A 13,909-nucleotide genomic window follows, 5' to 3' on the forward strand; every position below is an offset into this window, starting at 1 on the left:
TCACATTTTTTACCTTCTCTTCTACAACCAGTCAGGGAAAGGTTTCTACTTTTAATGACTTACGAGATTAGATCAGGCCCACCTGGATAATGCCTTTTATTTTATTTTATTTTGTTTTATTTTTATTTTTTTGATGTTTATTTTTATTTTTTTATTTTTTTTAATTTTTTTTAACGTTTATTTATTTTTGAGACAGAGAGAGACAGAGCATGAATGGGGGAGGGTCAGAGAGAGGGAGACACAGAATCTGAAACAGGCTCCAGGCTCTGAGCTGTCAGCACAGAGCCCGACGCGGGGCTCGAACTCACGGAGTGTGAGATCGTGACCTGAGCCGAAGTCGGCTGCTTAACCGACTGAGCCACCCAGGCGCCCCTGATGTTTATTTTTGAGAGAGAGAGAGTCAGAGAGTGAGCAGGGGAGGGGCAGAGAGAGAGGGAGACACAGAATTCCAAGCAGGCTCCAGGCTCCAAGTTGTCAGCACAGGGCCTGAAACGGGGCTGAAACCCACAGACCACAAGATCATGACCTGAGACAAAGCCGGACAACCTACTGAGCCACCCAGGTGCCCCTATGCCTTTATTTTACATTCAGCTGTGCATATAACATAATCAGAGGAGTGATATTTCCTCATATTCACAGGTTCCATGGATCTTTGTGGGAAACTCTGCCTGGTATATTCCTGAATTTATTGTGATTTTCTCTGTATTATACCATGCAGCCTCACTCATACTAAGAGATATATAATATAAATATAGATTAAAAGTTTACATTTATGTATAAAAAGCTTATCTATGTATCACGTAAATATAACATTGATATTCATGTGGCTCATTCTATCACTTTACAAGATCTCTGTCCATTTTCTATCTTTTTCTGAACACCTTTATCTAAAATTGTGCCTTCTTCATTTCACTCTTATTCCCCTTATCCTGTTTGACTTTTCTTACCCTGCTTCATCTTTCTTATCTCTAGAATGTCAGTTCAGTGCAGGCAAGCTCCATGTCTGTTTTGTCTACTGTTATTCTCTCTGTGTTTAGAACAGTGCAGGCCCACGCCCTGTTCTTTACATATTTATTGGAAATATTATGGCAAATGTTAATATTCATAGGTTGGCTATAATGACTTGTTTAATTTTTATTAACTGGTTCCAGATGGAAAAAAAATTACTATGCTCAAATAGGGTTCCGGGGAAATCTTAAGTGAAGAAATCGCACATAGGAGGCATCTGGTAGACATAATTTGAGCTTTGAAATTGGCATCTGTGAAATGGAATTCTCTCTCTCCTTTGAGCTTACTTGGAAAACTAACTTCTAGCAGTGTCAGATTGCTAGAATACGCTCCAGTATACTGAGTGTGGGGACTCCTTCCTCTACTCTTGGATTTAGTAGAGGTCAGCTACACAACCAGAAGTAAGAGGGATTATGATTTAGTCAAAAAGAAAAGAGAGATGGTAATTAAAATGCTATTCAATGTACAGAGGGATAATATTTGGAAATTAAAAAACTGTCCTGCCTTTCAAAGTTAAGTTTTAGCTGAGTAAGAGCAACAGAAGAAACAAACTAGGAAACAGATCACTGGTAGCAAAGCCCTTAATTTCAAGTGAGATAAAGAGAATAAAATAATTAATTTTGGAGATTAAACAGAACATGTCAACCTTTTCAAATGATGATGTAGCCTAAGAATAGTTTATTAAAGAAGAGTGGGAAGGAAAATGAGGACAAGTGATGACTCTAGTAGGAAGCATATAGATGGGTTTATTTATCAAGGTTCCTTTAGTTTCAGTTGTTAGGAACTAACATCAAACAATTGTAAGCAAAAACAAATTTTTTTTTTAATTAGTAAGAGAGAAAATGAGGTGGCAATAGTTCATTGACTCATGAAATTGAAAAGACCAAGGTTTTAAGAATGGTTGAATTCAGTGGCTGAAAGTCATCAATGGAACGTTAAATTCTTCTCTCCATTAGTAATCTTCCCTTTCCTCTTCTTGCGTTAAATTTAGGTCAACAACTATCCCTGTGCTAGTCCCAAGCAGCCTCCATATTTTATTCTTCCAGTTTCAAGCTTACTAGAAGGAATTTCTCTTTCCTAGTAACTACAAATAAAATAATCCTAGGTCGTAGTTTAATTGGTATGATTTAGACCATTTACCCATCCATTAACCAATCACTAGAGTCAAGGAAATGGAATATAGTACTTGTCCATATGCCTGCATCAATGCCCACTGCTAGCGCTGAGTACATAGGGGTGGAGTGGGTGGGCATAAATCTGTATAACTATGTGGACCTCTTGGAGAAAGATAGATTCTCCCACTCCTAAAATTGCCAGATTTCGCAGATAAAAATACAGGATTCTCATTTAAATTTGAATTTCAGATAAACATTGAATAAGTTTTTAGTATTAGTTACATCCCATGTGATATTTGGGACATACCTATATTTTAAAAAGTGTTGTTTGTATGGAATTTGAATTTAACAGAATATACTGTATTTTGTCTGACAACTCTGCCCACACACAGACATTTCAGTGATTTATTCAAGAAACAGTTGGAATGGGCTAGGCAATCCACAATGATGAGCATCCCCTACCATGGGAGTAGTGAAGGGCTGTACCTTTCATGAGAATGCAGAAGTGATCTCCAGGCAAAAAGGTAAGGGAAATGAAACACAACCTGCATTAATACAAACAAAGATAGAATAAAAGAGCCCACCGGAAGATTGTTACTAGGAAATGTAGGAAGAGGAGGATCTGAAAGGGAGAATTCGGCAATGTGGGTTGCCTGTATGACATCTGTTTCCCTCTCTTGTTTTATTTCAAGGCCTTCTCCCTTGATCTTCAGTGAAGGCCAGCCTTGGGTACAGGGGTTGACTTCTGATTGGACTAAGACTTACGTGGGGTTCTGTTCCTCTTATCTGTGAATGATTTTTACATGGGCATGTGACTCAATTCTGGCCACTGAAGCATATCGTTAAATGTACTGGGCTTCTAGGAAAGATTTTTGCCTACTCCTCAGAAAGATGTGCACGAAGATACAATTTGTTGTACCTGGCTCTGATGCTGGAATTGGTGCTGCGAATTTGAAATAATGGAAGAAGCCAATCTGGAGACAAAGTTTATACACCAAGAATGACTGAATATGAGAAGATGGAAAGTGCCTACTTGATGATCTGTCAGTAAACTAACTCAGGAATCCCCTGACCTCTGGGACTCTTGTAAGGCCAACAAATATGCTTCCTGATTCCTTAAAACACTTTAAAGTTTTATTTGCAGCTTGAAACATTTTAACTGACATACAGGAGATTCATGCTAAAAGTCACAATTTTTTATGTATTGGAGGTGACTTTTCTGTTCTGTTTGTTTGCTAATGGCCATAAACTAAAATCATGAAAATCTTTTTGTTTTCACTTAAAAGGTAAGATGTTTTCCATTAAAAAGGCTGTATGCTCTCCCTTAAAGTAGTCAGTGAAAACAAAAGCAAACATGTACTTTAGAATTAGAACTTATGGGGAAAAGAAATCACGGAAACTAATATTCATTCCATGGTAATGTCTCTCCTTTTTTTTTAAAAAGCAACAGTTACTTAATGAAACTTCAGAATTGACATCATAAATTGGCATGAATCTAGTTCTTTGAACTGTCATTATGGAATTTCCTAGTTGGTGAAGGATTCAGCTGCTTTTCACAGAAATATTTTATATCTTGGTGGAATGATGCCCCCCATATACAGAGATGCTGTTAGTGTGTCTTTTTAGGAATTATAAAAATATAACTTTTTTAAAAAGATGTCAATGGGAAAATCACTACTGGATGTTGTAAACAGGTCAACACAATATAATTCCTCTCTGCTTCTGATGTTAACATATGACAGTTGTTGAATTTTATGCCTATTTTTAGCTCTGATCTTAGGATCTCCACCTACTATTGGAAAATCCAGCTTGTAGCATCCCAGTCACTTCATTTTTACAACCGTATTCTGTTCATGAAGAATGTTAAATTTATACATACGGACTCATTCTATGTTTATGGTTACTGTGAAATATTTTCTTCCTCATTTTCTGAAGTAGATGCGCTGTAAAGAAAGCTGGGACATTTTGGTAAAGTGAACCTTAGTTTCTCATCCACTTATTCACATAAATATTGACTGTCATTCCCAAATGGAGCAGGGAAGCATGAGGAATTTACATAATAAAATTATCATCAGTGTCCTATCTCTTAGGACTAGATTCAGTGACATACAAAAGAAAACTCAAACTTGGCCTAAGCATGATGGAAGGGCTCTCCCCCATGTGTAATAAAGGCTGATGCTAGGCAGTCCAGGGCTGGGATGCCAGCTCCATAGTCGTTGTGGGGTCAGATCTCTTTTTTATAGCTACCCTTTCATACTAAGCACATGCCTTGAGTGTAGGGCTACTTCATAGAACGCCTGACATCGTGTCTACATTGCAGGAAGCAGGAAGGAATACTGAGTAAAGAACCAAAAGGTCTAATCTACCAAGATGAATCACATTCCTTTGAGGAGCCTTGGGGGAAGCCTTTCATACCAGCCATTTTAAGCCACTGAAGTATAAGCAATACTTCTGCTTATATCTCATTGAATTATTCTTAGTCACGTGTGGTCCTTTGTGCCAAGAGAGACTAGGAGTGACTTTTAGCTGGGTTCATTACCACCTCAAATAAAATTAACATTCTTCTCCTTAGGGAGGAGAGATTGGATAGAGAAGAGATGATTCTATCACAGTCTGACACCGTATGCTTGAGATTACTTTTTAACCCCTAATGTAGTTGTATCAGATTCAGAACTTGATCAGAACTTGTACTTTTCTAATTTTGCCTTTGTCTCCTGACGTTTTTTAGACTATAGAATTTCTTTTGGGGTGGGAGTAACTTCACCAATCTACACTTAGATTTCCTGCAAATATGATTAGGTATGTAGATATGCCATATTCCATCCTGAAAATGTCTTAAGCTGAAGTGTTCATAATCAGCAAAACAACCTATATTCTCCTTTATCTGTTTGGTAAATTCAAAGTACTGATTTAACACTAATAATCCTATCTTCAACACTAAAAATAACTATATTTATTTTGCCTTAGTTGGTCACCTATGCATCCCCAAATATTATATATCTTCAGTAACATAGGCTTTGTAGTAAAATTACTTTGTTGAAAGTTCACATACAATAATTGGGAAGGTAGGGAGTACAAAAAGGGGTAAAATCAAAATGTTCCCAAAATGTTAATTAATTCACATCAATAACTTGAAAGGTAAGTTGCAAAAACGTTTGAAAAAGTGAAACTCACTCACTCTAAGTACTAAGAAGGACTGACTTTGTTATTTCTGGGAAACTTGAGAGGTACTATGAGCATCCCTTTTCTGGAATGAAGCACACTGTACCTACTGCAGGGCCTTATTTATTTATTCATCTTAAAAATGTCCAGTCTTTCCACTGATTCTGTTATCACATCCATCATTATCTGCTGTCCAACTCAGCTACAGCCATTCCAGTCACCTTGGATGCACTTACTTAAGAGGATGCCAACAGGGTGCCACCACAGATCCAATTTGCTACTCCCAATGCAAAATGTAACTATGCTTTCCCTTCCTGAACTTGCCTATTGCCTTCTCTGTGATTCTTCTCACCCCTTTTTGCAGTAAACAGATCTGATGGGCGTTGTGAGTGTGGACATGATTAGCATGATACTCACCTTTAATTTTTCCTGTTCCTGTATTTCATGGGGCACAGAAATAATGGTAGAATTAGACACAGAGGCATCTTAAATTTTGCCAAAGCATGTGTCAGCTTTTAAACTCGGAAGCTTTCTAAAGGTGTAAGCTATTACCCACAGGTATGTTCTGTATCCTGCCTAGATCTGCTTAAACTAGAGATTGTGTGATTCCAGCCTATATCATGGTTTGTGACTACATGATACAAACTCAGCTCCACTCTGAATATAATCGAGTACAACTTTGTGGTTCCCAGAGTTGACACCTACGGACGTGCCAACTGGTTCTTTAGCTTCTCAGGGTCTGCTATGTGTGAGTACTCAATAAATACTCATTGAGTGAAAATCAGCACCATCTATAAGCAGACTGTGTCCAGTTTTGCGTTAGGTTTTTTAATCTACTAAACAAGTTTGTCCCATTGGGGGTCATCCTAATTTACCTGAAAGTAAACATTCTAGATTCTTTTCTCCTTGTACCAACGTTATGCTTTTCGGGAAATATTGTTACCCTTATTCTTTCTAAAGTTATTAGCAGTTCAGATTTCCCTTCACTAATTCTAATTTTTTTTCTGACCTCTATTTAAAAAAACACGATTTGATTTGTCATATATAAATAAAATGTAGAAAGCTATAAAAGGTGTAGGAGACTTCTCTTAATGGGAAATCATAATCATCATCACGATAGTAGTAACAGTGAATGCTATTTGTTGAGCACTTATGTCTAAGCACTGTACACGGTGCCTTTATTATAATCGTCCCTTCATAGCAACTCTGCAGATTAGGTATTATCCCATTTTACAGATGAGGAAAGTGAGATTTAGAGAGGCTAGGCATCTTAACTAAATTTACATTGCTAGGATATGACACTGCCGGGATTTGGAGCCAGGTATGTCTGATTTCAACGCCCATGACAGTTACCTTACAGAGTGGACATGCTGGGAAAATTTCTTTGTGAGTGAAGATATTTCACAGCCTCAGAATTGTCTGTAATTAATGCTGGTGTATATGGATAAAAAACGCCAGAAATTATTCCCCTGTCTTTCTTTGAAACGTTTGACGGTACTCACTTTAGGAATCATAGAAAGAGCACTGTACAGCACAGTGGGGGGAATAGGGACAGGAGTATTCTTGACTGAATCAAGGCAATGGTTAAAAGAAAAAGGTTTTCTTCTTCCTTTCCAGGTTCCTCATGCAATGGAAAAAGAGATTCTCTTCTCTTACCAGAAAACCACCTATTTAAGGAGGGATTCAAAGGCCAAACCAAAGGTGTATGAGAGCAGAATGAACTGTCTTTCTGAAATAAGTATTCAGCCTTCTCCATTCATGCATCTGACTTAATGATATGATGACATTGCTACTATATTTGCATTGGACACTGTCACTGGCCGTTCTGCCAAAAAGAACCATTTTTAGAACTGGGAGCTCGTGTATGAGTTTCCTGTTTGTACACTAGCTATCACAACCTTTCACTTTCTCAAGTGTGTGAAAGGCTTGAGGTTGAATTAGGTAAAGCTGTTTGCAGGTGTAGTCTCTTGCCCTCAATGTGGGTTACAGTGCTTAAAAACAACTTTTGAGGAAAACTTTCTGTTTGATGTGGATGGCGGTGAGAGCTATTTATGTATTGTGGAGTCAGTGTGATTCCCCAATGAGAAGAAAATTCCCAGCTAATGATCTAGCATTTGGGTTTGGGTCAAAGTGAATTACAGTATGGCTTTCAAACCTCAGTAGTCCCTTGCCCATCCTTGCAAGGGAGAGTTCTGGTGTATCTGTGTGTTTTTTAGTAGTGGAAAGGGTGTGAGTAAAATCTGTACTTCTACTACTTCTAATCCCATGTGTCTAGGGCTTGGTCATCAATCTTCCCGGCCAAGAGACACCTTTTTTTTCCCCCTTCAACCTTACTAAAACCACAAAGGTGGAGAGGAAAATGCCTATTTGTTAATGTCAGACACCGATTCAAATGGCTTACAGGCCCTAGTGAAGCATGAAGTAAGACTCCCATGAGTCAGAACTGGTTCTTTCAAACTTGTTTTTAGGTATGGGGTTGTTATAGGCATCAGGGCAGTTTGTAAAATAAAATCCTTTCCAGCTTATATATATTTGAAATGGAAATGAATTTTGCTTTCAGTTTCGTACCAGCAGTTTTGGAAAATATCTTTTGTTTTGGCTTCCAAGTGATAAATTTTATTTTTCATTTCACAAAAACATTTTTCTTCACCAAAAGTATGGTAAGCTGAAAGTAGATAAACAAGATAACTAGAAATTGAGAATGCCTCTCTCATTCTCTTTCTAGATAGATAGATAGATAGATAGATGTATATGGATATTTGTGTGTGTCTCTCTTTCCTGTGTGTGTATGAGAGAGAGAGAGATTTATTTGGAAAATAAAAAAAAATAAATAGCTTCAACTGTATTAAATAAAAAAATGTTTATTATTTTATTTTTCTTTGGATGAAGGTATTTTCTGATTGACTTCTTAGTTTGGTGTCTCACAGAGTCACATATATAGCTGTTGAAGTGACCTGCTATCTAGATGATGCCCAGTACAAATGTGGAGACCTGTAGTGTCTCCCTAGCATCATTCACTAGAAAACCATCCGCATAAGAAATAAAGTAATATATTGTGACTAATAGTTGTAGCACCAGATGCTCTTGTGTTGCCATGCTCTAATTTGGTTTTTAAGTTAAGGCTACTGGTAAAAGGAGTAATTTAAATTTACATGATACAGGGGCACCTGGGTGACTCAACCGGTTAGGCGACTGACTTCCAGCCCAGGTCATGATCTCATGGTTCCTGAGTTTGAGCTCCCCATGGGGCTCTGTGCTGACAGCTCAGAGCCTGGGGCCTGCTTCCGATTCTGTGTCTCCCTCTCTCTGCACCTCCCCTGCTCATGCTCTGTCTCTCTCTGCCTCTCAAAAAATAAATAAATGTTAAAAAAAAAATTTAAATTTACGTGATACAGATTCCATCCCTCCAGCCTAGGATTATAGGGACTTAAATTAATCACTCTAAACTTATCAACACATGATTTTTTTGTTTATCACCTCCATGTATTTAATAACTACTTGACAACTGCTCTGTCTGTATCCCCACTTTCTTTGCTCTGCACTGATGATGCAGCTAGAGGAAGACTAAACTACACCCTCTTCTCGTCTGGAACATTCAGTGTGGCCATGGCGCTTCCCGTACAATAATATTACTTTACCCTCAGTGTTGCTATTCCGTGTTGAGTCAGCACAGTCTGTCTGCTTGTATGCATGTGTACATTCTGTAAAGCAGCATCTTAGTGACTGGAGTATAGTGACCCCCTAGACGATTCCTTTTTTGTAAAAAGCTGTTAGAAGTCCCGTCGGGGAAGCTGAAATGCCTGAGTTCCTTTTGTTTCTTAATAGAGTCGGATCTGGAAGGCCTTGACGATGTAGATACTATTTCCAGCAGCATTGAGCAGCAGCTGAAGGAAGCAGCGAGGCGCCGCAGACACGCGGGAGAGAACGATTACAACATTGAGGTGCTCCTGGGGGTGGACGACTCCGTGGTCCGCTTCCATGGCAAAGAGCACGTCCAAAACTACCTCCTCACCCTGATGAACATTGTGAGTAGCGACTCCTCTCTGAGGTTTTTTGATCTTTTAATTCACTTCTGTTCTATTCGCGTCTTTTGGCAGCCTATGTGAGGACTCCCACGACCGTGCCCCACATCCCAAATGTGGACATAACTGCATTAGATTCAGATCTTGATTTCCGGATTTAACATACAAGAATGCAGACATGAAGGAAGCATGAAACGAAATTTTCTTTTGGGTAATTGGCTAGTTTTCCATTGTCATCAAGGGGAAATCATAAATTTAAACAGTTATATAATAAGATGGAACTATACCATGAATTGTGATTCTCATTTTGTTTTGAGGATAATCAAAACTCTCATGACTTTGTCCACCTGCCTTGATCTGGTCCACGAAGGATGAAATAGCATCAGTTTGTATCCTAGGTGGATACTTGTTGCTAGAGCTTTTGAATAAGAGTGGTATTTTTCAACATTATACAAACTGAAGGTAATATATGTACAAGCATGGTCAACCCTTGGCTGCACCACAGTAATAAAGAGCTCTTTAAATTTTTCCTTTATTTCTCCTTTATGAGACTTAATCATAACGCAGAGGAAATTTAGTCCACATCCTAAAACTGGGATTCTCTTTTTCCTTGTGAATTGGCAGAGCGCAATTGAGGAGAAATAGTATATAAACCACCTAGTTCTAAGACATAATTGAGATAGTAGTATACTCCATTTTATATACTTTACCTCCTAGAATTATGAAATACTTATTTTACTGATCTAACAAATTTATTACCTAAGCCTATTCTCTCTTCTTCACTTTTTGATTTTAATTTAATGTGTTTAGTTATCTATATTGTTTACCTTCTTCTTTCCATGCTTCAAATTCGATTTCAAATTATTATAATGGAGAAGAATAATTATTAATATTATTAATCATTATTTTATTTCTACTAATTTAAGCCTATATGTTAAATATGTTTTTGTTCATTGAGATGCTAGTTTATAAAATATACAGATACCATGTGCCTGGTAAGATGGAAAGGCAGTATAAAAATGATTTTTGTTTGCTCATTGGCCCTACTTGCTGTAATGAAGACTGAACATCACACAGAAAACAAATTATTAGCTTTGACAATAGATGTGTAGGGAAGATCATTGTTTGTAAATTACATGAATGTCTTCACCTATTAACTTTTTGTAGACTTGCTAAGTGATGAAACTCTGGGCATGCTGTTTAGCCTCTCTGCCTGCTTCAGTCTCTCCATGTACGTAATGAGAAAAATAATGGAACTTACCTCACAAGGCATGCTGAGAGGATTAAATGGGTAAAAATAAGTTGCTGTGCTTCGTCTAGTGCTGTGTACACATGCAGAAGGAAATGGTCATGTTTTAGTTTTCCACATGAAATTTACTTCCAAAATTACCTAAAATTTAAAAACCCTAAGAAGATGCTACTCACATGCCTTGGGCTGCTTTGTCCTACCAGCAGGGATGGCAGCGAGTCATTATAGATTTATTAGGCTCCTTCCTGGTACTCAGAACTATACATGGAGTCATGTGGCAGAGATTTGATATGGTCCTTGTCCTCACAGACCTTATAATTTAGTCAAGAAGCAAAGAGAAAAATACATAAGAACTTTTTTTTAAGTTAAGCAGTAAAAACATGCTGCTATAAGAGTTATAGGTGCTATAATGCTATAAATGCTGTTAAGACTTTGGAGAAGGCAGCTATGACAACAGTCATCCAAGTGGTGAAGGGTTGAGAGTATTAAATTAGGACTTAGGAGGCAGGGGCTTTCAATCTAGTTCTGCTACCGGTTGGTTCTGTGGCCTTAGGCAAATCACATCTCTGCCTGGGACTTCTTTTCTGTGTTTATAAACTTGAAAAGCTCCATACGATGTTCATTAATTCTGTAATTCATCAGAAGTTGGGAGTTAAACTGGGTCTTTAGAGATTTGTGTTTCTATGGTTGTGGGGTGTGTTTTGTTTCGTTTTTGCTTTGTTTGATTTTGTTTTTCTGAAGGGCCCACGAAAACATGAAAGATTTCTAGGTAGAATCTTTTGACAAGAAAGTAGAAATCGATAAAGCATATTTGTCAGACAGCAATTCTAATTTGAAGGGTGTCAAAGAATAAAACAAAGTACTACATTTTAGGTTTAATAACAGTCAAAAGGGCTGCTTTATTTTTAAGACCATTAGAAAGGTTAGACAATAGACTGAGTCTTTGTTTCAAATCCCAGAATTTGTTCTAAAGTCAATAGTGCATCAGAGAATGGAATTATAGTAGAGACAATAATTTTTAAAATTGAAGAAATCTGAAGTCATTGATGTAGGAAGGGGTTTGGCAGAGACAATAATAACACTCCTCCTTTTCTCTTCCCAAGTTCATAACCAGGTGAAAGCTAGACATGGTCATGAAACAGATGGAAAATGGTTTTATTACTGATGTGAGCTGAATTGCACATGACTTAAGTGTATAGCCACAAAGATTTTCCTTATTCTAAATCATTGATTCTCAGCAGAGGGCAGTTTGTCTCAGCCTCTGTCCCCAGGGACATTTGGCAATGTTTAGAGGATGTTAGTTGTCACAAATGGGAGGGGTGGTTGTTAATGCCACTAGCAGAAGAGGCCAGGGATGTTGCTAAACATAAAACACAAGGACAGCCCTACAAAACAAAGACGTATGAATTCTCTAATCTAAAATGTCAGTAGTGCTAGAGTTGATAACTCCTGTTCTAAACTAGACAAACTTATAATTCCCATCCTTCTCCAAGTGAATAATTTCAGGTTTCCTTTATAAGAGTCGGCAGACTACTTTAAGCATGACAGGCTGAAGACCGAATGTTTTCTTCTCCTTCCCACCCCCCCATCGCCCTATTGTAGACTATTAAATCCCAAACAGTGAAATAAGCACGCTCATTACCCTGTCTCAAATTGGTCAATTAGATAAGAGTTGGATAATGGTATTATAACAAAACTGCCTTAAGGAAATTTAAGGCAAAGAAAGTTGGTTTTTCCCCCCAACAATGTTTGAATAGCTATTACCGCCTATGTTAAGCATGCTTTATGACTTCCCATGGTTGCCTAAAATCATGGTTCACCAAACTTGAGGCCTACACAGACACACAGGCTTTCTTCATGTCATATAGATTCATAACAGAAACTGTAGGAGAAAACTGAGCAAAAGAATCTACCTCTTTGCATTGATTTGGGGAGAAATGTGTCCCGGTGGTAGAGAAAAGAACATGGTTTCTTTTTAACATTGTATGACACCTTTGCCTTATTTGAGTAGTCAGTGAATACATTCTTCCTTTAGTTTACTTGTTAGTCAATTTAGTTTCCATACCAGATCCCAGATGATATTTACTATACGGTTTCTGAACTATTGGAGTACTTTTATGTGTCCAAGTAATTTTCTTCATGATTGTTATTTTAATTTAAACTGACCTCATTTTTTAAGGAGAAGCTTGTGTTTCTTATTTCATAGTTTCTTACCTTAAAAAGGTCCTTGGGTGGCTCAGTCAGTTCAGTGTCCAGCTCGTGATTTCGGCTCAGTTCATGATCTCATGGTTTGTGAGATCGAGCCCTCCGTCAGGCTCCATACTTGGCGTGGAGCCTACTTGGGATTCTCTCTCTCCTCTCTCTCTGCTCCTCCCCCACTTGTGCATGTGCACTCTCTCTCTCAAAATAAACAAACATCTAAAAAAAAAGAAGTTCTTAAAATGTTAAATGGTAAGCATCTGTTTACTAAAAGAATGGATAAATGAACAAATGAGTATAAATAACAAGGATTATGAACAATCTTGGGAGGCAGAGATTTGGACTTGAGGCAAGAGGATATAGATGACAAATGAAGGCTTTTAATCTGCTTGATGATATGATAAAAGCACATGAAAAAAGTCAGTTAACATTTGTTGGGTGTCTTTTTTTCAAGTTTATTTCAAGATGGGAATTATTATTGCCCTTTATCTAGCGGGAATGGACTTTAAAATGTTAATAAAATTGAGGTAAATTTTTAAAATTATGTGAGTGTGTCAAACAGTCTCAAATAATGATAGTGGTGCTGGTAGTCATTCAAAGAAGACAGAGTGGAGCTTCCTGGTTGGTGATTACATCAAGGTGCTGGGAAAGTGGTGTCCTTGGAAAAGAGCACAGAAGTTCCATACCCTGCCTCCATATGCTCTGCACATCTCCCCACATCCATTGACCTATGTATCTCTTCCATTTGACTGCTCCTGAGTTATATGCTTTATTTAAAACTCAGCAGGGGCACCTGGGTGTCTCAGTTGGTCGAACATCCAACTTTGACTCAGGTCACTATCTCGCAGGTCATGAGTTCAAACCGCACATTGGGCTCATTGCTGTCAGCCTGTCAGCGCAGAGCCCGCTTTAGATCCTCTATCCCCCTCTCTCTGCTCCTCCTGCTTGTGCTTTCCCCAAAATAAATACATATTTTAAAATAAATACATAAAAATCAGTAAATGTGGGGGTGCCTGATTGGCTCAATCGGTTAAGCGTCCAACTTTGACTCAGGTCATGATCTTATGGTTTGTGGGATCGGGCCTTGAACTGGGGTCCCTGCTGTCAGCACAGAGCCTGCTTCAGATCCTTTGACCCCACCCCTGCACCCTCCC

General features: G+C 38.1%; 1 protein-coding gene across 2 annotated transcripts in view; it reads left to right on the forward strand.

Moving 5' to 3' along the window:
* The window catches only part of ADAMTS3 (ADAM metallopeptidase with thrombospondin type 1 motif 3), a 278,234-nt gene that overhangs the window by 201,062 nt on the left and 63,263 nt on the right, over window positions 1-13,909 (forward strand). For both annotated transcript variants that reach the window (XM_040481522.1, XM_040481533.1), the window contains exon 5: window positions 9,111-9,310. In XM_040481522.1, the coding sequence (XP_040337456.1) occupies window positions 9,111-9,310 (200 nt within the window). The remainder of the gene's footprint in view (window positions 1-9,110; window positions 9,311-13,909) is intronic.

This window comes from Herpailurus yagouaroundi, unplaced genomic scaffold (genome assembly GCF_014898765.1).
Source record: "Herpailurus yagouaroundi ecotype Mexico unplaced genomic scaffold, PumYag 28, whole genome shotgun sequence".
NCBI lineage: Eukaryota > Metazoa > Chordata > Mammalia > Carnivora > Felidae > Herpailurus > Herpailurus yagouaroundi.